Source organism: Peromyscus leucopus, chromosome 4 (assembly GCF_004664715.2).
Source record: "Peromyscus leucopus breed LL Stock chromosome 4, UCI_PerLeu_2.1, whole genome shotgun sequence".
Classification (NCBI taxonomy): domain Eukaryota; kingdom Metazoa; phylum Chordata; class Mammalia; order Rodentia; family Cricetidae; genus Peromyscus; species Peromyscus leucopus.
Window position 1 is genome coordinate 130575222 of NC_051066.1, and position 26984 is coordinate 130602205.

Genomic DNA, 26984 nt, shown 5'->3' on the forward strand with positions numbered 1-26984 from the left:
GATCTCAAAAAAAAAAAAAGTCATGTAAGACCTAGATAAAGAAAACACATAGTGTTATTTTAAAAGGCAAAAACTAAAACTCTAAGAAAAAGATGCATGTGACCTTACCCCCTCAACCAACACCAGCTGGGTACAACCCACTGAGGTCTGATTGGCTTTTGAAGCCTCTTCTCTGAAGACAGTAATAAGTTCCTCCAGACGTCTTAATTTTACTTCTTCTGGAACATCATCCTTCAGCCTATGATATGCTCGTGTCTTCTATTAACAAACAAAACAGAACAGAGTCACTAACGAGTTGTAGAATCCTCAGGGCACAAGGAGGGAATGTATTCATTCTACTCAAAAGTTAAAACCCACACCTGAGCCAGACTTATTTCTCTAGTTCTAGGAACATTCCATGAGAAAATGGTAACTGAAGTAGAATCTTTGTAGAGGCATTCTAAATTTAGCACATGCAAAAAACACTCACAGCTGGCAGAATAGGTCAGTGGCAAAGGTGTCTGCCACCAAGCCTGATGACCTGAATTCAATCCTAGAACCCACACAGTGGAAGGAGAGACCCAACTCCAGCAAGTGGTCCTCTAACCTACACACACACTGCAGCACATGCACGCCCCTACCAACACGTATACACAAAATAAATGAGCTTATAAATACGTTTTTAAAAGAAAATAAGACTCAAATTAGTCTTCATATTTGTCCTAAGTTTATATTTGGGCACAAACTAAATAATCCATGCACTAAGCTATTCACCACACTGTTTATAGAGACACAGATGTAAAGCAGCTGAAATACTCACCAACTAGTACCCAGTAAATTATGGTTTATCAACAAAATGAAATATTAAGCAACTGTTAATAAGATAGCTCCACAAATACTAATGTAATTGTTCTAAAATACTCTGCAAGCTGAAATTAGCAAAATCCAATCAGCATGCATGTCTTTGATGTAGAAAGTATTCATGTTTATAAACACATGAAATATATCCAGAAAGTAATAGAAGAAATCACTAAGAGTAGTCGCCTTCAAGAAGGGAACTAAACCTGGGAGCAACAAAAGGAAGAAGTGTTTCAGTTTTTTGTTTTTTGTTTTTTTTTGTTTTTTTTTTTTTTTTGAGACAGAGTTTCTCTGTGTAGCTTTGGAGCCTTTCCTGGAACTCACTCTGTAGCCCAGGATGGCCTCAAACTCACCGAGATCCGCCTGCCTCTGCTTTCCAAGTGCTGGGATTAAAGGCATGCACCACCACTGCCTGGCTAGGAAGAAGTGTTTTAACCTTCACACTTTATACCATAAGCACTAAGCCATATTACCTAGTCAGAAACAATAATCATCCTTGTGGTGGTAATCTAATTGTACTGAATTATTATTTTGATTGTATGTTAATAAATAAAGTTGTCTGGGGGTCAGAGCTATTAGAGCCATAGCAAGAGTGTGGCGGTGGTGGCACACGCCTTTAATCCCATAAGATCTCTGTGTTCAGGGATATAGCCAGCATTGGAGACATATGCCTTTAAGACCTAGGGGGCTGTACATTCAGACAGTGACGAGGCAGTCATGTGTTTGGGTTTACAACCAATGAGAAGGCAGAACAACATACTATAAAAAAACGAACCGACAGGAAGTAGGTCTCTCTTTCGAGAAGCTGGGACAGCAGGAGGAAGGGTGAGATTTTAGCTCTGAGCTCTGACCTCTCTCGGCTTTCTCTTTTACATTGTTTCTGTGTTTCTTATTTAATAAGACGGTTGGTTACATCAATACATCCTCAAAAAGTATCTAAAAACTATCCTGGGTATACACTTACATGTCTTTATGCTTATGCTCATGCTCAAATCAAGTGAAGAACCGCTGAGCTAGGGAAAAGCCAAGGAATAAAAGAAAAAGCTAAAGACATTCAAACCAACCTGACCTTAAAGAACTACCATACCCACAGAGGAAAACTGAACGGGGAATGGGTATAGATCTGCTTGATGCTGGCCTGCTATTAGCAATGATAACTATCCTGACGGCACACTTATGTGTAGGAAGCACCACTCTAAGTTGTACACACCATCTTAATAGGCCTCAAAACAGCCCTGAGCTGGTGTCGTTCTCACTTCACACAGCAACCAAGGACTCTAGACAAGGTCACTGTTACTACATGACAAAGGCACAATTTGAGGGCCATACTTCCACTGTGTGTTGAAAGGCCATTTATACTGACTACAGAACACTGAGCACTGGGCTTTAGTTTTGTCTTGATTTACTTGTTTGTTTGTTTTTGATTTGAGACTGTCTCAGTCTGTAGCCCAGGCTGGTTTCAAACTTGAAATTCCCCTGCATCAGCCTCCTAAGTGCTAGAATTACAGGCATATATCACCAAACTCAGCTACTGTAAAATATTCATAAATAGGAACACTAGCATGGTAGTATTTTTCGTATCAAATTGCTGAAGTTTGCTGATTGTGGTGGCTAACATCTATAACGGTAATGATCAGGCAGCTAAGTGAAGTAGAAAGAAAACAGGCTTGAGGCCCAGAGCTTTATATTAAGACCTTATCTCAAAACAATGGCTAAAATTTGACATAACATATAAAATTAACTACAGAAAAGAAAACAATTGACAGTAAGATTCTGTGACTTAGATGGCTGTGGTGACACAGACCTTCAATCCCAGCAATCAGGAGTAGAAGAAAGCGCACAGACCCTGTCTCAAAACAAAAAACAAACAAACAACAACAACAAAAAAAAAAAAAAAAAAAAAAAAAAAACCACAAAGATCTTAGGATTTCACTGTGGTGATATAATGTGTATGAAATAAAGGTTGCCTAAGGATCAGAGAACAGAGCCAGCCACTAGATTAAGCATAGAAGCCAGGCGATGGTGGCACACACCTTTAATCCTAGCACTCAGGAAGCAGAGATCCATCTGAATCTCTGATGTTTAGAGCCACCCTGAACTACATGAGATTGATTCAGTCTGGGAGAAAAACAGAGCCAGGCATTGATGACAAACATCTTTAATCCCAGTACTTGGGAGTCACATGCCTTTAATCCCAGCACTTGAGATCTCAAGCCTTTGCTACCAGTATTTTGGAAGCACACACGCCATTAATCCCAGCATTGAAAGGAAGGGAAATGGCTGGGCGGAGAAAGGCGTATAAGGCCTGAGGAGACAGGAACTAGAAGCCCTTTCTGCTGAGGACTCAGAGGCTTTCAGTCAGAGGATTCGTGGAGATAGGATCTCGACTTCCATTCGGCCTGAGGATTCGGTAGTGGTGAGAAGTTTCTCCAGTGGCTTGTTCCTTTGTCTCTCTGATCTCTCAATATTTACCCCAATATCTGGCTCCAGGTTTTTTGTTTTTTTTTTTTTTTTATAAGACTTTAGGAATTTCACAACATTTACAACATTTCACAAAGTCAAACTCTTTTCTACCCAACTACCTCCATTCAGTCCCGAGCTGGTAAGACAGCAATGCTAATTGTCTCCCATCTGGGACTCACCTGCCTCATGCTGTATGCGAAGAGAAAACCAGTATTATATTGAACTTCTCGAAGTAAAGACACTGTCTGCAGGTGATCATCCTCTGTCTCTCCACAGAAGCCAGTGATGAAGTCACTGCTGAGGCTCACACCTGTCAACAGACAGCAAAGGACAGAGGACCAGTGCTTAGAGTACTGCCACTGCCTACCTCAGAAGGAATGTGGGCATTTACAGGTTACAGAAGGGAGGAAAGCAGACGGGACGCATTTCCAGACTACTCGGAAGCCATTACCGAGCAAGGGGAAAGAGGCTTGCATTTCCACGACCTGCCAGAACTGGCTTCTCACTCTGCATTTCCTCAAGCACTAGAAAGCAAATCTGGGCTTCAAATGCTGGATTCAGAGATAGTGCAGAAGCACAGTTTCAAATCGGCCCTGCTTTTGCAGGGGAGGGGCGGGAGACAGTGCTAAAGACTGAACCCAGAGCCTGTATGTGCTAGACAAGCACTCTACCTCCAACATTCCAGCTCCCAGGTCCTGCTTTCACGCGTCAACCTTTCGGTGCTTCACACAAACATATACATCTCTGTATCTTATTTTGTTGCTATTGTTTGGAGATAGGGGATTGTTTGTCCACTGTGCTAGGGACAAAACCTAGGGTCCCTAGCACCTGCCTAATTATAGTGGAATACATAGTAGTGCATGTCTATAATCCCAGCAATAGTAATAAAGACGGAAGATCAAGTTCAAGGCCACCCTGAACAACATAACAAGAGACTGTGTCAAAATTCAAGTGCTAGGTACTCAGGGACTTATGTTTTTGTGGCTTTGGTCCCCCAGTACTGAGACTGAGCTCAGGGCTTCACACATGCTATTCAAGTGTATATCCTCAGCTCCCCCCACCACCCTTTTTTGAGACTGGGTCACATATAGCCCAGATGACCAAAGATGACCTTGAGTTTATCCTGCCTCCATCTAGAGTGCTAGGATTATAGGCATGTGCCACCAAGCCTCATTTTATGACATAATAAGGATCAAGCCCAGGGTCTTGTGCATGGTAGACAAGCACTCTTACTAACTAAGCTATATGTCCATCCCCCTCAATAGTTACACACTTTTTTAAAGATTAGTTTTGATGATGTGTATGCGTGTGGGTGTGTGCATGAGAGTGCAAGGGCCTACAGGTTAGAGGCACTGGATCCCCCTGGAGCTAGAGTTACAGGCAGTTGTGAGCTGCAGAGCATGGGTGCTGGGAACCGAACTTGAGTCCTTGGCAAAGTCGTGTGTGCTTTTAACCACCGAGTGATCTCGCCTGCCTGAGTTTTTACACTAAGAGTATTTAGTTTTAGAAACTTTTGTATGGGGGTTGGAGAGATGGCTCAGCAGTTAAGAGCACTGGATGCTCTTCCAGAGGACCCAGGTTCAGTTCCCAGCACCCACATGACAGCTCACAGCTGTCTGTAACTCTAGTTCCAGGGGATCCGACACCCTTACACAATATATGCAGGAAAACACCAATGCACCTAAAATAAAATTTAAAAAAATTCAAGTGCTAGAGATGCAGTTCAGTGGCAGAGCATATGCCCACAAGACATGAGGCTTGGATTCCATCTCTTGCAATACATACACAGTCAGAAAGATGGAAAAGAAAGTGGAACAGAGAGAGGAAAATAGGAAGCAAAAAATGAACATAAAAGTAGCAAAAACTATGAAATGACACCATAAGGAATTTGCCAAAGAGGCTAGTAATTGAGCAAGATGAATGCGGACTGTGGTAAGGTGCTCAACGTTTTAAAAGTACCTGGGATACATTCTCTGATGTGATGAACCAATGCCACATAAGCTTCCCTTGAGTATCTGCAGTAAAGAACAAGAAGTAAAGACCTAGATAAAATACTCATTTTTTTTTTTTTTTTTGGTGGGGGAGGGTCAGGGTCTCATGTAGCTGGAGTTACCCTTAACTTCTGTTCCACTTAGCTCTACCTCCCAAGTGCTTGGCCCATAGGGTTAAACGACCATACCTGACTCAATCTTATTTAAATGAACGCTATCGAGAGATAATAATGAATTCCCACATGTATTCATTTTTCGATTTGAGATTTCACAACCACAAAACTCCACAGAGGAGTACAGGGAAGCAACCCTTTGGGCCAGTGAGATGTTCCAACAAGTAGATACTTGCTACCAAACCTGATGACTTCAGTTCAATCCCTGGAACCTACGTGGTAGAAGAAAACACCAACTCCTGACAATTGTCCTCTGATTACCATATACACACATGCTCCAGCTCCTAAGGACCTTTCATTTAACAAATCAAGAAGAAATTAAACACTTAAAAGGACCTCTCAGGGCTGGAGAGATGGCTCAATGGTTAAGAGCACTGGCTGCTATTGCAGAAGACCCAAGTTCAGTTCCCAGCACCCACATGGCACCTCACAATCATCTGCCACTCCAGTTTCAGGGAATCTGCTGCCTTCTGGCCTCTGTGAGCACTGCATGCACAAGATATAGACATACATGCAGGCAAAACACCCATACACATAAAATACAATTTTAAGAAAGAAAAAAAAAAAAAGAGGACCTCTAAATCTTTGCCTCTGTGGAAAACAAGGCAAAGTTCTATTGCTATGAACTTTGCCTTAGGTCCTATCAGCCCCCAGTCTCACCTCTGCAGATTTATTTCCAAAGTGAGTCGTAATCTGCATTTGTATTCTAAGACCCAAAACTTTATTATTCCTGCAAGCTAAAAGGCTAAACCTTCAAATATGGCACTGAAAGGACCAAGCAGATGTCATAACAGTCTGCTCAGTCTCCTCTCAGAGATCAGGCCTTAATTTCAGTTCTTGAGACTTGAGCAAGCAGTTTCTGGGAGGGCCATAAACAAAGACATAGTCCTTGCAGTAGCTCCCTTTCTGCACATGCTCTGACTGCTCAAGGTTCAGCCAGTTGTTTACTGTCTGGGACCCCTCACCAACTTAGAGCTACGTGCATGGGTCAATGTGAACATGTGAAGCCAGCCAGCCTCCATGGCAGCTTAAGGACAGAGCCTGGGCCACTGAGCCAGCCCCCACAGTCAGTATGTGCTAGGACAGCCAGCCCCCATGGCAGCTCAAGGACAAAGTCTGGGACTTGTCCAGGCCGGGCCACAAATGATAACTGTAACCCCCAACCAGTAAATTCAGAGGTTACACACCCTCACCCAATCATATGATGCAAAGGCTTGTACCACGCTGCTTGCAGTTTTTCCCTTTAAAAACCCCTCACCCTGAGAGCTCAGGGCCGTCCTCCTTCACCTGGCTAGCCAGTGTGCTGGACTCGAACCAAGCCGGGGCTTGCTTGTTATCAATAAACCCCTGTGTGTTTTGCATCGGATATCGGCTCTGTGGAGGTCTTGCTAGGGGTCTCGAGATGTGACCACAACAGCACTCAGCAAGCACTTAATTTAAAAATTGTTAAGCAAATGAGAGACTCACTGCTTACTCTGCTTAGGGGATGCACAGAAGCAAGTTCACCTGTCCATAGATACATTCAAACAACACTCACTTACTAATTTGTTACTGTGTGTTGTATACTAAACTAGGTCCTTAGCAACAAATCAGTGTTTAGTGATTCAGAAAATCTGGAAAGGTCAAGGATGTCCTCTCCCCAGTAAGTCTGACCCTCTCCGCATGGCATCCAGCACACGGTTGCTTCCACTCTGGGCTGGCAGGTGGATCTGCTTACAGATGTTGTGTCTCTCGTGAATCAGCTGTAGAACCTGATTAAACAGAACACATTGTGGGTTAAGTCTCACCAAAGAATCCTGTAAAAAAGGATACTTCCTACATTCTGGGAAGGGTTGCTATTGTTTTGTTTTTGGTTTGGTTTGGTTTTGTCTGAGAAAAGATTTCACTATGTAGAGCAGACTGTCTCTAACTCAGCAATCTGCCTGACTGCCTCCTGAGTGCTGGAATCAAAGGCGTGTAACACAGTACTCAATAGTGTACTCCTCTCACTGTTTCTCTTCAGAGGCTGATTTTCAAATTATTAAAAGGGTGATTGGGAACTGAGAATAAAGCCCAGATAGTACACTGACTGCCTGGCATGCAGGAGGCTCTGGGTTCAATCCTCTCAGCACTGCAGAAAACTAGGCATGATGGTGCACATCTGTAATCTTAGCACTTAGGAGAGGGGAAGAATCAGGAGTTCAAGGCCAGCCTCAACTACATTGACCAACATGGACTGAGACCGGTCTCAAAAAATAGAAAGAGCCAGGCAGTGATAGCACATGCCTTTAATCCTAGCACTTGGGAGGCAGAGGCAGGGAGATCTCTGAGTTAGAGGGCAGCCTGGTCTACAGAGCAAGTTCCAGAACAGCCAGGGCTGTTCACACAGAGAACAGCCCTGTCTTGACAACACAGAGAAACCCTGTCTTGACAACAAACAAACAAACAAAGAACTTTTTATTATTCAGTAAGAAGACAATCCAATCTAGGTAGAAAAAGTGGATAAATGGATTTAGAGCAAAAATGTGTGCTGTTTACTCAATGTGTGGCACTGGACCAAGTTTGAAACGTATTCATTCTCAACAACCCACAGCACTAGGTTATTACTACTCTCTTTTCCCAGATAAGGACAGCAAACTAAAAAGTATCTTTATATATCTACTAGCAAAAGAGTACAACATCTGGAATTTGGATGATTTTTTTTTTTCCCCTCTTTGACATTTAGTTTTGGTTTTTTGTTTCTTAAAACATAGTCGCTGGGTGGTAGTGGCGCACGCCTTTAATCTCAGCACTCGGGATGCAGAGGCAGGCAGATCTCTGTGAGTTCGAGGCCAACCTGGTCTACAGAGCGAGTTCCAGGACAGCCAGAACTGTTTCACAGAGAAACCATCTCAAAACAAAAAAAAAAAAGCCATGTTGCTAAGTTGCCCGGACTGGACTGACCCTCACTATGGAGCTAAGGCTGGTTAACCTATGTTAACCTCCCAAAGCTAAGATTATAAACATACATCACACACTGGGCAAGAGCTGGATTTGAGCCCAAGTGTGTCTCTGGCTACAGTCTGGTGCTTTTCCCGGACATCACATAGCCTCCCTGGCTGGTCTCACTGTATCCCCACCAGCACCATCATGCAGATGCCCACCTTCATAAACTTCTCACCACACCAGTGGTCCCAAGTTCCCATTGCAAAACCATCCTATCGCCTTCCTGACCTTAGGGGACTTTAAGTCTTGACAAAAGGCCAGTAGTTCTTTTTTTTTTCCCAATTTTTCGAAACAGGGTTTCTATGTATAACAGCTTTGGCTGTCCTGGAACTCACTCTGTAGATAAGGCTAGCCTCGAACTCAAAGAGATCCACCTGCCTCTGCCTCCAAGTGCTGGGATTTAAGGCGTGTGCCACCACCACCCGGCAGGCCACAGTAGTTCTGCAAGGAGATATTGCAATGTAACACAGAATCCCCAAAGCAGAATTCAAGGTCTCTGCTGTATACTACTTCATCCAGGAAATGATATGCTAATAAAAGTTTGTCACAACACTAAATATCATCAACACTCACCTCATCAGGAAAATCCTTGGGGTGGGGAGAGGTGAAACGGATCCTTATTTCGGGGTCTATTCTTGAAACCTGATCCAGAAGATGAGAAAAACGAAGCCCACCTTGTTTGGTTTTATAGTTGGTAGTAAAGCCACGGCTGAGGTTGGTAGACACTGCATTATTGAACTGGACCTCTGAATTGTCCCGAAAACTATTAACATTCTGACCAAGAAGAGTCACTTCTTTTAGCCCCTAAAAATAGGAAAAACATGTTGAAAACAAGTTTGAAACTCTTGAATAGTATCATGTCAAACCACTAATTAAAAATTAGCTCAATCTACCAAGAGCCATGCAAAAACTTGTCTTTAATCCAATAATTTCACTATGGAGTGTCATTTTTTTTTTCCTCAAGACAGGGTTTCTCTGTGTATCTAGAACTCACTCTATAGACCAGGCTGGCCTTGAACTCACAGAGATCCACCTGCCTCTGCCTCCCAAGTTCTGGGATCAAAGGTGTGCACCACCACTGCCCGGCCACACTGGAATATCTTATCTAAAGACTAAACAGCAGAATAAAACCTTACGTACAGAGTATGCATGCCTGTAATCCCAACACTCAGGAAGTAAAGGCAGGTTTTTGTTACCATTTCAATCTCTTAAACAGAATGTATCTATCCTAAAGGAGTTTTGTACTATAAGAGAGTTAAAAATGGAGAGGAGGGGACAATTTTAGTATTTCAGCAGGTGAAAATAAAGATTTTACAAGCTGCCAGTGATGAGACTATCTGTGGATAGGAAAGAGGCAAAAGAGATACCACAGTCTACAAAATTAGAAAGGTTTGCCCTCAGCCTGTCCAGAACATGCTCATTCAAAGAAAACTCGGATAGCCTTACCTGCTCAGAAAGCTTCCTCACCTCCTCCAGAATGGAGGCAACGGGCCGACTCCTCTCACGGCCACGGGTGAAAGGAACGATGCAGTAACTGCACATGTTGTCACAGCCCCGCATGATGGACCTGGGGAAGGAAGCACCAGAACACCGCCTTCAGAGCAGCACTGCTGTCCTAGCAGGGCTCCAGCTCTACAGCTCTCCTGGGATTTTCTTTGGCTCTGGATCCTCCTGCCTCTAAGCTCACACTGAACTAATGTGAGATCTGTCCGTACATAATCACGGACTATGAAGCAGACTATAACTGGGAGACATGTTGGTGAGGAAGCACAGTGGTGAGGGAAGAGGTCAGACTCAGCACTGCAGAGTTCCTACTGTTTTTATAGGTATATCAGCTGGAACTTTTATGTAGAGATTGAAAGCAAACTATGTCTATCTATGATATAAAAGAGACCCTGAATTTAAAATATAGTTTGCACTTCTCATACAATCTTTTTCTTTGAGACAGGGTCTTCTCTGGGTCAGACAAGACTTAAACTTGTATGTAGCAAAAAACCTGGATGAGGATCTCGAACGCCTGATGCTCCTGCCTCCATCTCCCACCTGTTATGTTTATAGATATGCATCTGACTCCAGCTTTGGTTTTCTGACAGTCTCTCAATGGAGCTCTGAATTAATTGCCTAGTACGTGCTATGGAGCCCAGACTGTCCTTGAACTCACAGTAGGTAAGGTTTCTGCCTCTTGCTTTAAAAAAAAAAAAAAAAAAAAAGTTTTTCTATCAAGAAAGTCCAAGGTATTTCCTTAAAGGAAAATAAACATAGAACAATAATATTTATATTTTAAAAGGAGGGTATGGAACGTATCCATATGAGTATATGACTGCATATTCAAGGGACAGTTCTAGAAAGATTAAATAAGAATGACTGACATGCAAACCTCTGAGAAATAGCCTGAGAGAGCAGGGATGATGGGTGTGAGGGAGTCTTACTATATCACGTGTTGTTGGTTTCTGTATGTTGTACCATTCCTGTTCAAATGCATTCCTTTCCCTTATGTCCAACATAATAAGATTAAACACGCCATTTCAACAGCAAGAGAGAAGGGAGAAGCTCATCCCCAAGTCTCACAGAATGACTCACACAAAGGCAGAAGTGGCACTGGGGCTCGTCTGGACTGGCATGATATCCGCATAGGTCTCATCCAGAGAGAGAAGCACGTTTGCTGCCTGCTGGCCCGACTCCACAACAGCCAGCAGCCGGGGAAGGTCTCGATAGGCATCTGGACCAGCCAAGAGATCCACCATTTTCTCCCTGTTGAGGATCTCCCCCTTCAGTCTCTCAGCCATGCAGCCTAGGAAGTAAAAGGAACTAGTACCTCTTCCGCAGCTCATCTGGTTTCCTGGCTTTTGCTCAGCGCACATGATTTATAACTTGTCCTGGAGACCAGGGCACAGAAAACTTCTCTGAGAGTTTAGTATTATCCTTCAAACTGGACCCATAGCACTGAACCCACATCTTCAAATACAAGAAAACCACAGAAATATTCAGAGCAACTCAGTTAAATGCCTGGGGGTGCAGGGAGGCATCCAAGAGCCTTTCCCCCATTCTTTCCACCACTGCTGGAGATGGAAGTCCGAGCTTCCCACATACTAAGCAAGCACACTGCATTCCCTGCCCCTCAAAAGCCTCTCAAAGATGAACTACCTCGTCTGCAGTTAAAAGTTACCGCTAAGTTAGAACGTATTTTACATCAGAAGCTTATTTATAAGTTTACAACTACACTTACCCTTCTTTCTCTTTCAGCCCACAATACTTACTAAACCCATGAGAAGTGATACAAATAATTATGCTGATAGAATTGATACCCCCAAACCATCATTTTATTAAGGCTATAAAACTTTAAAGCATACCTTTTACAAACTCTTTGGAGTGGTGAGTTGGTTGGGTTTCTTTGTTTGTTTGTTTGTTTTTTCAAGACAGGGTTTCTCTGTGTAGCTTTGGTGCCTGTCCTGGAACTCACTCTGCAGCTCAGGCTGGCCTCGAACTCACAGAGATCCTCTTGGCTCTGGCTCTGCCTCCCGAGTGCTGGGATTAAAAGCGTGCGCCACCACCACCTGGCTTGTTTGGGGTTTCTTTAAACATTTTTTGTTTGTTTGTTTATGTGAATGTGTGCTTGTGTATGAGTATGTGCACAAGAGTGCAGATGGCTATGGAATTCAGTAAAGGGTGTTGGAACCCCTGGATCTGCAATTACAGGCAGTTGTGAGTTGCCCAACACAGATGCTGGAAACCAAACTTGGATCCTCTGAAACCAAACTGAAAGAATAATACACGCTCTTAACTGCTAATACATCTCTCCAGCCCCATAGTTTGTTTGTTTTTTTAAGATTTAAAAAAAAATTATTTATAATTATTGAGGCAGGGATGCACATGTGCCTGAGAAGAGGGCACTGGATACCTCAGAGAACTCGAGTTTCAGGTGACTCAGACATGGGAACCAACTCAAGTCCTCTAGAAGAGCAACATATGCTCTTACTACTGAGCCATCTCTCCACCCTAGTCCCATAGTATAAACTGTCATACTGACCCAACCTAAGCTCACCTAGGATGAGAGTCTTAATTGAGGAATCGTCTAGATCAGGCTGGTCTGTGGGCAAGTCTGTGAGGATTGCCTTGATTGCTAATGGAAGTGGGAGGAGCCACCCTGGGCGTGGCATCATCATTCATGGCCAAGGCCCTGAACTGTATATGAGTGAAGTAAAGCTAGTCAGCTGAGCAGAAGCAAGCCAACAAGAAATGATGTGCAGCCGGGCGGTGGTGGCGGCGCACGGCTTTAGTCCCAGTGCTCAGGAGGCAGAGACAGGAGGATCTCTGTGAGTTCAAGGCCAGCCTGGGCTACAAAGGGAGTTCCAGGAAAGTCAGAGCTACACAGAGAAATGATGTGTCCATTCTCTCTCTGCCTTGACTGTGGATGTCACGTGACTAGCTGCTTCACTTCCTGCCTTCCTGCCTTGACTTCCCCTCCGTGATAAACTGTAACCTGGAACTGTAAGCCAAACAAACCCTTTCCTCCCTTTCTGGTCAGAGTGCTTCATCACAGCAACAAAAATGAAACCAAGACACTCCCTGTGAAAACAATTAAAAATTACTCACATCCAGGGCCAATGAGACAGACTGCTCAGCATGTAAAGGTGCTTGCAAATAAGCCTGCCACCTGAGTGTCATCCTGGGACCCACGTGATAGGATGAGAGAACCAACTTTTCCGTAAACTGTCTTCTGACCTCCACTAGCATGCTGTCACCCACACCAGGCAAATAAATTACATTTTTTTTAAATGTTAAAAAATTATTCACAGACAGACAAAGTGGTACAAGTTTGTAATTCCGGCACTTGGGGGACTAAAGCAGGAGTATGGCAATGCCTCTGAAGCCATCTCAAAGTCACATATCAAATACCACACCAGCCAGACCTACATAGCAAGACCATGTCTCACACAGAACAAAGAAGGTGGAAACAACCTAAATGAATCAACCCAAACAACCCAATAAACAGATATAAAAAAATGTAGCACAAATATACAATGGCATATTATTCAAGCTTTAAAAGGAAAGAGATTGAGATTGGAGGTATACCTCAGTGGTAGAGCACTTTCCTAGCATGTGAAACCCTGGGTTTAAATTCTAGCACCACTACCCCATTCACAAAAAAAGGAAAGGAAATGTTGACACACACTATAACATATAGCATAAGAATCTTACTGATGGTATGCAAAGTGGCACAGCCAAGTATACAAAGACAAATACTGTATAAATCCATTTATAGGAAGTACCTAGTATATCCAAAAACAGAAAATAGAATGATGGATGCCAGTAGCCGGAGGGAAGGTGAAATGTTAAATTATTGCTTATGAAGGTGGATGGTAATTAAGTCCCTTGAGGCACAAGCGGCCAGGCCCCGCCCCTAGACTCCTCTAACAGCCATAATAGCTGTGTCTAGCCCTCTACACAGGGGGCCAACCTCCACTCCACAGGACAAAAAAAACCTCCAAGATCAGGCCACAAACTCCCACAAATCCCTGAGCGTACCCCAAGATCAAGCCACAAAATCCCACAACCCCCTGAGCGTACCCCAAGATCAGGCCACAAACTCCCACCCTGGCTACCCTGGAAAGCTCCACCAACGCTATAAAGCCTGCCTCCTGCTCAGTTCTCTGCTGCTTCTCTCCCAGGCAGAGGCAGCCACTCCCCTGCATCTTTTCCAATAAATCTCTTGTGTGAGGTTTGTTGTGCAGTGTGACTTTGTGGTATTCCTTGGCTCCTGACTGCCAGGATACCTTTGCCCTCAGAGCTGTAACACTTACAGTAGTAATGGCTGCCTAAGTATGCGAATATACGTAATACCACAGAACATATATAAAAACTATAAAAATGGCAAATTGATGTATACCATGATTATTTTAAGTTCTTTTTCCTTGGGGTTTATAAAATTCCTGAAGGATTTATACCCAAGGGCAACTATAATGAAGTGAAAAGGAATAAATCTCCTCTAGCATCTTCCTATATCAATCAGTATAACTGGATACACTAGCTGTGTGTTGACATATCGAGTGATTGGGTTAACTACACTACAATGGACACAGTCCACTATGTATAAAGTTAAATATATCAGCCAAATTCTGAGACAGAAAGGATGCAGAGATTTCGCTTTTGACTAGAGTGTTTTTTACATGGTGTGCACATGCTACGGTACACATGTGGAGGTCAGAGGACACAGTGGGGTCGTCGGTTCCCTCCATCTACCATGTGTGTCCCAGCATCAAAGCCAGGTCAGTAGACTAGACGGCGAGTGCTTTCCCTGCTGAGCCACCTGGCCAACCCCCCAAGCAGTTATTTTTGAAATATGTTTCCTGGCCTCCTAGACCAGAACTGTCCAACAGAGCTTTCTAACAAGGTGAAGGGATGTGCTGGATGGCCATGATTGGAGGTGCTGCTGTGTGAGCTGGTGGCCCCTGGTCAGCTGTGGTTACTGAAAAGCTGAAATATATCTGATGCAAAGGAAGAAGTGGATTTTTGAAATTTTATTTTGGATGTGACTATTGACTACCATACTGGTCAGGGCAGACCTGGATTTTCACTTGGGCATGCTTCAGTAGTTCACATGGCAGATGACTATACTGTAAACTCATGTTACCTCCAGATTCCAAATGCCAATCCTGTATCTATTACTCTGTACTACATGAACTGCATCAAGCTTTAGGAAGAGCACATGACTAACTGAGCATCTATTGTTTCTTTCTCTCCTTTTTTTTTTTTTTCAAGACAGGGTTTCTCTGTGTAACAACTCTGGTTATCCTGCAACTCACTCTGTAGACCAGGTTGGCCTCTAACTCACAGAGATTTGCCTGCCTCTGCCTCCTGAGTGCTGAGATTAAAGGCATGTACCACTACCACCCAGCTAAAGGCAAGCGGTTAAATCCCTCATAGCAGGAATACCATTATCCTACTCTTTTGAGGTTTTTGTTTGTTGGTTGACTGGATTTTTGTTTTTGTTTTAGTTTTTTTTTTTTTTTTTTTTTTTTTTTTGAGACAGGATTTCTCTGTATAATGGTCCTGGCTATTCTGGAACTCACTTATAGACTATCTGGCCTCGAACTCACAGAAATCCAGCTGCCTCTGCCTTCCGAGTGCTGGGACCAAAGGCGTGTGCCACAACCACCTGGGTACCTATTATTTCTAATGAGCTTCATCTCACTTAATCTCGCAGTCTCTAACCACAAGTAAAAGAGATGCACGGGATAGATATGGCTAATTTACACCCTGAGATCCAGGCCTCTAAAGCAGCAGTTCTCAACCTGTGGTCACATACCAGATATCCTGCATATCAGACATTCACATTACAATTCCTAACAGTAGCAAAATTACAGCTATGGAGTAGCAACAAAATAACTTTATGGTTGGGGTCACCACAACATGAGGAACTGTATTGCAGGGGCGCAGCGTTAGGAAGGTTGAGAATCACTGCTCTAAAGGAAAAACTCTAGGATCCCAAGTCTCAAAAAGGAAAAATATGCAAATGAATTTATACCTAGAATCCCAATCCTCAGAGGTACCCGGGAGCGTGGTCGCTTTGTCTTCAGGGCTTTCAGCTGATGTAAACGGTTCCAGATGGTCTGCTCAGCCTTCTCCCTGCAAAGACCCAATGAGGCAAAAATGAGCACGATAGGAGAGCAGGTCAATGGGAAGAAAATGAAAGCCATCTGAGTCCTCAACTCAGGGAAGGCACCTAGAGGCGAACTGGAAGAGCACCACTTGCTATCATTCTCTTGCCTTCCAACAATATCCTCCCTGCACATCTCAAAATCCAGACTAGCCTTTAAACCAAACTCAAAAACTACAACCTTCACAAGCCCTTCCCAACTCTTCTGTGACTCTCTTCCCTTCAAGTATCCTCTACCTTAACTCTACTTCTCCTGAACCTGGAAATTTGTTTTTGTTGTTTCATACACTCTGTAGTCCAGGCTAACCTAAAACACATTATGTAGCCTGAGCTGTTCTAAAACTCACAGCAACTTGTCTTTCTTGACCACCCAAGTAGTGGGATTACAGGCATAAACCACCACCCCAGCTTGTACGATGTTTAGTTAACTTTTTCCATCAGATGTTAGTGGGCCACTTATACACCTGTCACAGTCCCTATACGAGACCAAGCTCCTTGAAGTCTAGCTTTATGGAGGAAGGTTCATTTCTGAATCTCTCATAACAACCGCTCAGTATCATTCCACAGAGGTCCCATAAAAAAATGTGTCAGGGGCTGGAGAGATGGCTCAGAGGTTAAGAGCACTGACTGCTCTTCCAGAGGTTCTGAGTTCAATTCCCAGCAACCACATGGTGGCTCACAACCATCTGTAATGAGATCTGGTGCCCTCTTCTGGCCTGCAGTCATACATGCTGTATACATAATAAATAAATAAATCTTTAAAAAAAAAAATGTGTCAGATCAAGGAGTTAATGTTAAAGGCAGCTGTGGAAATAGTAACACTAACATGTCTTCAACAACAAACAACAACAAAAAGAGGATGTTTGCTTCTTTTAAAATTCATTTTTAAGGGCTGGAGAGATGGCTCAGAGGTTAAGAGCACTGACTGCTCTTCCAGAGGTCCTGAGTTCAATTCCCAGCAACCACATGGTGGCTCACAACCATCTGTAATGAGACCTGGTGCCCTCTTCTGGCCTGTAATCATACATGCTGTATACATAATAAATAAATAAATCTTTAAAAAAAATCATTTTTAAAATCTGTTATGTATATGGGTATTTTGTCTACATCTATGTACACCACCACCCATGTGCCTAGTGCCTGTAGAGGGATCAGATCCCATGGAACTGGAACTGAGTTACCATGTGCTTGCTAGGGATTGAGCCCGAGTCCACTAGAAGAGCAGCCAGTGCTCTTAACTGTTGAGCCATCTCTCCAGTCTATCACTTTTGATGAACTTCCTATGATCAAGTACTTCCTGGCAAGCTCTGAAGATGTCACTTATATCTTCTCAGAATTCTGTTTCCCGACCACTGGCTACAACTCAAATCAGATGTATATATTATAAGAATAAGCCATTAATAGCCAGAAAACTTTAGGAAATTTGGGAGCTCAGCACTGTGAATTTAAACATTCTAAATAATGTACAGAGCTTGGTTTAGGCATTTTTGTGACTGCTGTTTACTTTTTAGACAGTTTCACTGTGTAGTCCAGGCTGGTCTAGAACTCACAATCCTCCCAACTTCTGCAGTGCTGAGGTTACAGGTGTGTACTACCATGCCCAGATAAATGGATTTGGTAAGAGAAACAACTTCACAGAATTGCTACTGTGAGAATTAAACTAATACATCCATGTATATTGTACACATGGAACCCAACACACAGGACATGCTCAGCAAATGTCAGCCAATTGTATCAATACTATCTCTATTACAGAGAAACTCTTAACTCTCACTGACCTGGAGTCATTGGCTCATCTCCATAAGTAAGCCTCCTTGACATGGTTACACACAATATATTTATTCCCTATGGAAAGAACAAATCTGTACCTGATAGAACATGTGACAAGAAGGATCACATCAGCCTAAGGGAGAACAAGAAAAAGAAACTTACAAGCTTTGAATTAGCCTTGCAGAATCACTATCACGCAGCCCACCTGCTTTTTTCCTATTGTTACGGTGTTTCAACCATTTTTAAGGGTACAGTGCTATAATGGGAACACTTGAACACTAACAGTGCAACCATCACCACCATCTCCTTCCAGAACTTCCCAGGGAAAGCTCTGTACCCATTCTGCACCAACTCCTTAAGCCTCACCTGCACTCTCCATAAAGTATCTTTGTTTGGCTCTGGTTTGGTTGGGTTTGGTTTGGCTGCTCTGGAGACACAATCATGCCCTGTAGTCAAACGGCCTCAAATTGTAGATCCTCCTGCCTCCACCTCCCAAAGGTAGGATTACAGACACAGGTGACCACACCAAGTCTGATAACCCCTTTCCTGAAGATGAACAGCATCATGAAAGCTGAAAACAGCTGGAACACCAGTATATGCCAGTCTAGTATACACAGCACTCAAAGGAACTAACTCAGCAGCAACACTCTCTCCCTAAAACTCATCTAAGAGCCTACACCAAGGCAGGTAGCCCAGGCCCAGGAAACAGGGAAGCGGGGAATGCAAGCACCTCTTGAAGGTTGCTGGTCCGCAGGTAGCCGCTCTTCTGTAAAATGGACCAGGCTATCTCCGTGTCGTTTACATTCATCTGGCAGCCGTAGGTCTCGAGGTAGACTGCAATGAAAGGTGGGCTGAGTAGGCAGAGGGCCACATGTCTTGGGCCTCCTTCCCAAAGCCTTCAGAAACACCTGAGGCAACTTGTTATCCACAGTCCCCTGTTGTCCTTGTTATCCACAAGGACCGTAAAACACCAACGGCCAGAAGTACCCCCAAATTAATAACAGTCTTTCAGAACAAAGGAAATGCATCATGTACACACACCTATTTCAAACAGGGTATTTAAAATATAAAAGGAAAGTGCTCCTTAAGAAATAAGGAAATAGCTGGGCATTGGTGGCACATACTTTAATCCCAGCACTCAGGAGTCAGAGGCAGGTGGATCTCTGTAAGTTCAAGGCCAATCTGGTCTACAGAGTGAGTTTCAGGACAGCAAGACTGTTACACAGAGAAACCCTGTCTCGAGGGGGGAAAAAAAGGAGGAAATAGGGCTACAGAAACAACCAGAACAGGAAAGACTAACGATCATTTTCATCCATCTGAGGAAAAACTAAATTCAAGGCCCCATATTACAGTCCCCCCTCTAACAAGGAGGTTCTCTAGCCTCTGAAAGCTGCAGCACTGACTAGAGGGTACAAACACCACAGAATAAAAAAGAAGGCAGCCATGGTGATACTATGAAGCAAAAGTACAAATTTACACCAAGTTGCAAAACATGAATTTCACACTGTGGTAGGCCCTTTCAAATCTTACTTCTAGTTACTACCCCGTTACCACCAGCAGGCTATTATCCCAAATGGAAGCCAGACACAGTGGGCTCACATCCATAAAGCCAACACATGGGGGGCCACGGCAGGAGGACTGTCATGAATTGGAAGCCAGCATGAGCTACACAGTGGGCTACAGGCCAGCCTGGGCTAAAGAGACAGATTCTTTCTCAGAAAAGCAAAAAAAAACAGGAAACGGGCTGGAGAGATGGCTCAGTGGTTAAGGGCACTGGCTGCTCTTCCACCAGAGGTCCTGAGTTCAATTCCCAGCAACCACATGGTGGCTCACTATGATCTATAATAGGATCTGATGCCCTCTTCTGGTGTGCAGGCACACATGCAGGCAGAACACTAGCTCTGGCGGGCCTAGAATTCATTATATAGACAAGGCTAGCCTTGCACTCAGAGAACTCCTCCTGTCTCTGCTTGCCAAGTGCTGAGAAAAATGGTGTTTACCACAGGCCTAGCCAATTTTTTTATATATTTTGGAAGGTGGGGGCACATATGCCATAGCACAGGTTCAGAGGTCAAAGGACAATTTGTGGCAGTCAGTTTTCCCCTTCCACCATGTGGGTTCCAGGGATCAAACTCAGGTTATCAGACCTGAGGGCAAGCAATAAAATTCTAAACCAGAAGTGATGGCAGACATCAGTAATTCCAGCAATTAGGAGGCTGAGGCAAGAGGATTATGAGTTTCAAACTAACCTGGGCTATACAGCAAGACCCAGCTTCAAACGGTAGAGGGCAGGGTTGGCTTAATGGATAAAGGCTTCTGCCACCAAGCCTGATGGCATGTGGAAGGAGACACCAACTCTCACAGTTGTCCTCTGACCTCCACATGTCACACACACACACACACACACACACACACACAAACCACACACACACACACACACACACACACACACACACAAACCACACACACACACACAAACACATAAACGATGAAATTTAAATGGAATTTTAAAATTGTAAATAGAACACAGATTACAGTGTTTCCAAAAGTAACCAAAGAGAGGACTCCATTTCCTGGGCAGAGCTTTTGAGTTCTGTTTTCTTTTTGAGGAGCTGAGGATGGAGCTCAGAGCTTCATGCAGGCCAGGCAATCCCTCTACCAAACAACTCTCCCCCAGGCCAGCCTCTGAGTCTCTCTACAGTAACGTTACTCGGCAGGGTCTGATGATTCTATAACTGAGCAACCTGCCCACGCTGTTGACCCCCCAAAGCCACAGTGTACTAAGAGAATAGCTAAGCAGTCGAGCCAGAGGCCGCGGTGGCGCACGGAAGGAAGCCAAGGGGAAGAGAGATGTAAAACTAACCTCTTCTCTGCCTTCCTAGAAGTTCATCCCCCGTGAGATAGGGGGGTGGGTCCTCCACTTCTGGAGAAGATGGTTTCTCTTGAAGAACCGAAGCACTTCTTAAAAAATGCTGAAAAGTTGGTCCAGCGGCTAGCCTGGAGCTGAAATCCTTCTGAACACCTTCTGAGCTCTGCCCCTCTGGACTGAGACATGAAGTGGTGGGGACACTGCTATGTGTCCTGGAGGTCCTGAGCAGCGGCCAGGACACAGAGGTCAGCGGCCCCCACTTTAGCGATCTCTGTGCTTGGAGGACACATTGTAAAGGCTGCATGGCGCACCTGCAGTCCTAAGTCTGCAAAAGAGTGAGACACACCGACATTACCACACACTCTATACAGGTACTGACTGCTCTGGACACTTCCTCCTCACCAAAGCAGAAGAGAATGTGCCTTGTGGTGGGGAGCATAAGAAGTGTTGAGACATAATCTCAGTATTATCTTCAGCTAGCCTGGACCTCACTATGTAATCCAGGCTGAGGGGTGGGGGTGGAGGGACTAGGTTTTGTTTGTTCTTTCTTTCTTTCTTTCTTTTTTTTTTTTTTTTTTTTGAGATCTTGATGTATAGTCCAGCCTGACCTCAAACTCTCCTCATTCCTCCTGCCTCAGTCTCCCAAGTACTAGAATCGCCAGCACAGACCACCATATCCAGTTCAAAGGTACTCCTGATAGCTTACCTTAACCCAAGCATGGTAAACCTATAGTCTCCGTGACCTGGGAGGCTAAGGCAGAAAGATCATTTGAGCCCAGGAGTTCCAGGCCTGCATGGACAACCTAGCAGGGTCTCTCACACTGGGCATAGTAGTGCATGCCTTTAATCCCAGCATTTGAGAGCCAGAGGCACTTCGATCTCTGTGAGTTCAAGGCCAGCCTGGTCTACAGAGCGAGTTCCAGGATAGCCAAAACTATGCAGAGAAATCCTGTATCAACAAAAAATAATAATAAACTTATATTATCTATAATTTACAGATAGAAATAACTAAAGTAGAGCAGTGAGATGGGTAAAGCCACCTGCCACAAACCCTGACTTGACCCACACAGTGAAGAGAAAGAGCTGATTTCCATAGGTTGTCTTCTAATATCTGCACACACACACTATGGCACACACTCATGTGCATGAGCACACAAACAAACATTAAATAAATAAAATGTAATTATAAAAAAAAAACATGGGTGTAATAGTGCATGTCTTTGATCCCAGTATTCAGGAAGCAAAGGCAGGTGGATCTCTGTGAGTTTGAGGCCAGCCTGGTCTACAGAGTGAGTTCCAGGACAGTTAGGTCTGTTACATAGAGAAACCCTGGGGGTCAGGGAGGACCACACACTAACCTACTCTCAAGTGTCAGAAAAGCAACTTTTAGTGTGAGCTTTAAATTTTTTCACTATATTTTTATTTTCATGCATACATGTGAACCATCTTTTCAGCCCAGGTGTGAGCTTTAAAATCATCTACCTCTGCGCTTTAATTGCTGTGTGACCACTTTTTGCAAGTCAAATTACCACCTGGACTACAAATGTCATAACTATTTTTTTAAAAAGTAAAAACAAGACTTAACCACTTGCCAGATGTTATGAAAATCACACATTAAAATCCCACCCTGAAACTGGGCAGTGGTAGCGCAGACCTTTAATCCCACCACCCGGAGGTAGAGGCAGGCAGATCTCTGTGAGCTCGAGGCCAGCCTGGTCTAAGACAGCCAGAGCTACACAGAGAAACCCTGTCTCAAAAAACTAAAAACAAAAACAAGCAAACAAACAAAATAAAAAATCTAGCCAGAAGCCGTTGGTGATAGCACATGCCTTTAATCCCAGCACTCAGGAGGCAGAGGCAGGAGGATCTCTGTGAGTTTGAGGCCAGCCTGTTCAACAAATTGAATTCCAGGGCTCTTACACAGAAAATTCCTGTCTCAAAAAAAAAAAAAAAAAAAGTCGGATGCCAGGCACTGGCAGCACACACTTTTAAGCCCAGACACACACACACACACACACACACACACACACACACACACACACACACACACACAAAGAGAAAACAAAAGACAAAGAAAACAAAAAACTTTAAACTTCAGTGAGTAAAAGTGCCTGTGGCTCAAGTCTGAAGACCTCAGTTAGAGCCCCTGAATCCACCGTGAATGGAAATAACGGTGGAAAGAGGAATGACACTGATCACCACATGCTGTATCCACACATACATAATTTTTTGTTTTGTTTTTCAAAACAGTGTTTCTCTGTGAAGCTCTGCGCCTTTCCTGGAACTCTCTTTGTAGACCAGGCTGGCCTCAAACTCACAGAGATCCACCTGCCTCTGCCTCCCGAGTGCTGGGATTAAAGTCGAGCGCCGCCGCCACCACCACCCGGCTTACACATAATATTTTTAAAGAGGTGGGAAAAAACCCAAACAGGCGTACTAAGACTTCAGCAAACATTCATTCACAGCCCACACCTCTTTTCACAGCATGGACCTTAAGAGTCAATGTGATTGCTGACTAGCCGGGTAAGCCTGGGATCCGGAGCCTTGTGAGCCTTGGGATGGGGCAGCGATCCTCTTGGTTGAACCTGGTGGGAGGGTCAAACGCAAGCTTATTAAAGGTTTGCACAGCACGGCGCAGGGCGGAGTTCTTAATGGCAGTGGAAAGGGGCGGAACCACCTGCCACATTCAAGCACGTGATTGGGCATATACTGGTGCTGGGCGTGGCGGGGGCTCCGCGCGCACGCCCACAAGAACCCCGACAGCCACCCAGCAAGGCCGATCCGAGGGGAGGCGCTAGGGCTCGGCACGACCCGGGGACTTGGCCCAGGACGTACAGAAGTAGGCAGCGGGACTGAGCTACATTCGCAGGGTCCCTCGCAAGGCTGCCCGCCGCCCAACACCTAGCACCTTCCCCTAGTGCACCCGGCTTTTCCTGGACGCCGCGAACCCGCCTGCTCCACGGCGCGTCACCTGAGCAAAGCCATTTCAAGTCTCTCACCTCCCGCAACTGCGAGGTCCCGCGTCCGAACCGGAAGCTCTGGCAGCTGGTGTGGGTTGCTCTCCGGCGTCCTCCGCTGCGCGCCTAGGCGTGCAACTTCTGTTCCGCCGTGACTTCCGTCAGCGGTGTTCTAAGGGAAATGTTTCCTACCGGCCTGGTAGACTCAGGCCTTAGGCTTTGAAAAATATACGGGTGTGAAATCCAGTTCTTTATATGCTAACCAAAAAATTCTAAATAAGACTTAAAAACCAGGTTGGGCCGAGCGGTGGTGGCGCACACCTTTCGTTCCTCGGATCTCTGAGTTCGAAGCCAGCCTGGTCTGCAGAGCGAGTTCCAGGACAGCCAGGGCTACATGGAGAAACCCTGTCTCAAAAAAACAAACAGATTGGGCACGTGGGCAGCCTCAGAGTTTGCATCTGCCCTCTTCCCGAGAAAATGGGGGATTCTTAGGGGTGCTCTACCCCTGGAAAGTAGGGGCTCTGCCCTGTCACCCATTAGCTCCCTCCTGTCACATGCACTCTTCTCCCCGCACCAGGCCCTTTTAAGAAAAGTGACCCATGGGTCTGGTAAGATGGCTCAGAGTGTAAGGCACTTGTTGCCAAGCCTGACAACCTTAGTTCGAATCCCCAGAACCTACAAGGTGAAATAAAATTTACTCCTGCAGGTCCTCTGACCTCCACAGATACGCCATGGGACATACAACCTTCCCCAACACACACGCACACGCGCACACACACACACACACACACACACACACACACACACACACACAAACGTCTCGTTGTGCAGTAATGCCAACACTCAGGAAGCAGAGCCTGACAACCTGAGTTCGAATCCCCAGAACCTACAAGGTGAAAGGAGAGAACTGACTCCCGCAAGTCCCACAAGTCCTGACTTCCACAGATACGCCATGGGATATGTAACCTACACACACACACACACACACACACACACACACACACACACACACACAAATACACACACAAATACACACACACTAAATGTCTCCTGGCCCAGTAGCATACTTCAGTAATCCCAACACTCAGGAGGCAGAAGCAGGTTGGTCTTTGTGAATTCAAGTCCACACAGAGCTACCTAGTAAGACTCTGTCTCATAAGTAAGTAAATAAATAAATGTAAACAAGAATTTAGAGAAAAGAGTCAGTAAAGAAGGGTTTCTGTGGCTAGCTCTGAACTGCCCACCTTTCCTGAATCTCCCAAATGGCCCTGGACAGCCCTGTTGTTCCTCACCACTTCTTTACCTGTTCCTGCCACATGGCAGGGCCTTGATGCTGCTCTCAGCTGCTCTCAGCTGCTCTCAGCTGCTCTCAGCTGCTCTCCCTTCCCCGTGGGTCATGCCTCTAGCCAAGGTGCTTCTGTTATGCCCAGGTCGCGACCAAAGACCGAGGATGTCCAGAATGCAACAGCAAGGTTTATTCTATAGATACAAGTCTAGACAGGGAACTCGTTCCTACACCCAATACAGTGAGGCAGGGAGGAGTTGCTCTTTCTTTGTGAGGCTAGCTATTTAAAGGCAAAAACCGAAAGCCTTTCAGGGCGGTTGGGGGTTTGGCACAGGTGCAACTTGCATTGGTTTATTTTTATTTTTGAAGGTCTCTGTTCTCTTTTAATTAGGTGAGGGTATGTAACCTTTGAATTTACTGGTTGGGGGTTACAATTATCATTTTGGGGGCTGTCCAGGACAAGTCCCAGGCTTTGTCCTTAAGCTGCCATGAAGGCAGGCTGGCCTAGCATGTTCACATTGACCCATGCACGTAGCTCTAAGTGGGTGAGGGGTCCCAGACAGTAAACAACTGGCTGAACCTTGAACAGTCAAAGTAAGTGCAAAAAGGGAGCTACTGCAAGGACTATGTCTTTTGTTCAAGGCCCTCTCAGAAACTGTTTGCTTAAGTCTCAGGAAACTAAAATTGAGGCCTGGTCTCTGAGAGAAGACTGAGCAGCCTGTTATGGCATCTCCTTGGTCCTTTCACTCCTTCTCCCCTAGACCTAACTTATAGACTCTATACTCAGGAAAATGCTGAGAGCAGGCAGACAGACCAGAGCCCTGAGGTCAGAACCACCCTGTGTAGCACAGGTGTTTTGCAAGCTCCACCATAACACCTAGTTTTAAAGTGTAAACATTCCATGTGGACAGTTCAAATTCCACAAGCATATAGCATGAGTAACAGAGGAGAGGCGCCCCCTCCTGGTCTCTTCCCGTCACTACTCCCACCAAGAGCCTGGATTTGGGTGGAGGGAAGGAGATCGGCATTCCCAGTCTTCCTCTTCGTTTTGTTTTGTGTGTTTGTGCGGGAAGCTGGAAGCACCTCTGTGTGGGAAGCCAGAAACCCCCTATCCTCCGAGTGAAGCTAGAGTTACAGGCGTTGTGAGTCACCTGCTGTGGGTGCCGGTTGTCAAACTCCAGTACTAACAGTGCTAACTGCTCAGTACTAGCTATCTCAGTGGCCCTCCAACTGATTTCTTTACTATGTTAACTCTGAAATCTCTGTGTAAGGCATCCTGGGCCTCACTCTCCACCTCATTCTCCTATTTCAAAGACATAGATAGTGCTATGGTCTCAATGCGGGTATCCCCCTCAAATCCACATGTTGAAACTGTACCCTTCAAGGATAGGAGGTAGGGTCTTTGCAAAGTAATTAAGTCATAAAGGCAGAGCCCTCACGGATGTAGTTAGCTTCTTAAAGACACCTAGGCTAGGCATGGTGGCACATACCTTTAATCCCAGCACTCTGGAGACAGAGGCAAGCAGATCTCTGTGAATTTGAGGTAAATCTGGCCTATACATATCTAGTTCCAAGCCAGCCTGGGCTACAGAGTGAGACCTATCTCAGAAAACTTCTTTTTGGTTTCATAAAAAAAAAAAAAAAAAAAAAAAAAATCTATGAGATTAACTCATTTTACACACTTAAAGATGAGAATACAAAAGTGGTCACACACAAAGGCCCACACAGTAAGACAGAGCTGGGCCGTGTTTGGGATCCGCCCATAGTTCAGTCTGATCCCAAAGCCCTATTCTTAGCACTGACTAACTCAACCTCAGACTGGCTGGGTTCCCGCTGGGGCTGTGCTGCTGACGGTCGGATAACCATGGCCAACTAGCCACTGCTGACGCCAGTGTCCTTGCCTACAAAGTGGCGACTGTGTGGTGAATACACTGTGGCACGGGGGTGAACGGGATGAGGAGGGGCCGGAGGATCAGAAAAGCGCCCGGGGCTGTGGCAGTACTCCAGAGACCAACTGC

General features: G+C 44.9%; 1 protein-coding gene across 3 annotated transcripts in view; it reads right to left on the minus strand.

Moving 5' to 3' along the window:
• Cdk5rap1 (CDK5 regulatory subunit associated protein 1) overlaps nucleotides 1-23813 on the minus strand; it is a 33535-nt gene extending 9722 nt beyond the window's left edge. The window contains exons 1-13 of one of the 3 annotated variants that reach the window (XM_037205331.1): nucleotides 23724-23808; nucleotides 23216-23309; nucleotides 20719-21049; nucleotides 18586-18689; nucleotides 17954-17988; nucleotides 15954-16054; nucleotides 11009-11219; nucleotides 9875-9995; nucleotides 9002-9232; nucleotides 7118-7215; nucleotides 5260-5315; nucleotides 3480-3610; nucleotides 109-258 (exon numbers count right to left, since the gene is read on the minus strand). In XM_037205331.1, the coding sequence (XP_037061226.1) occupies nucleotides 109-258; nucleotides 3480-3610; nucleotides 5260-5315; nucleotides 7118-7215; nucleotides 9002-9232; nucleotides 9875-9995; nucleotides 11009-11219; nucleotides 15954-16054; nucleotides 17954-17988; nucleotides 18586-18689; nucleotides 20719-21028 (1548 nt within the window). In that variant the 5' untranslated portion in view covers nucleotides 21029-21049; nucleotides 23216-23309; nucleotides 23724-23808. Of the gene's footprint in view, nucleotides 1-108; nucleotides 259-3479; nucleotides 3611-5259; nucleotides 5316-7117; nucleotides 7216-9001; nucleotides 9233-9874; nucleotides 9996-11008; nucleotides 11220-15953; nucleotides 16055-17953; nucleotides 17989-18585; nucleotides 18690-20718; nucleotides 21050-23196; nucleotides 23310-23723 lie in introns of all 3 variants that reach the window. The other 2 variants (XM_028888918.2, XM_037205332.1) reach the window with 2 other exon arrangements.
• Nucleotides 23814-26984: the final 3171 nt, after the last annotated feature.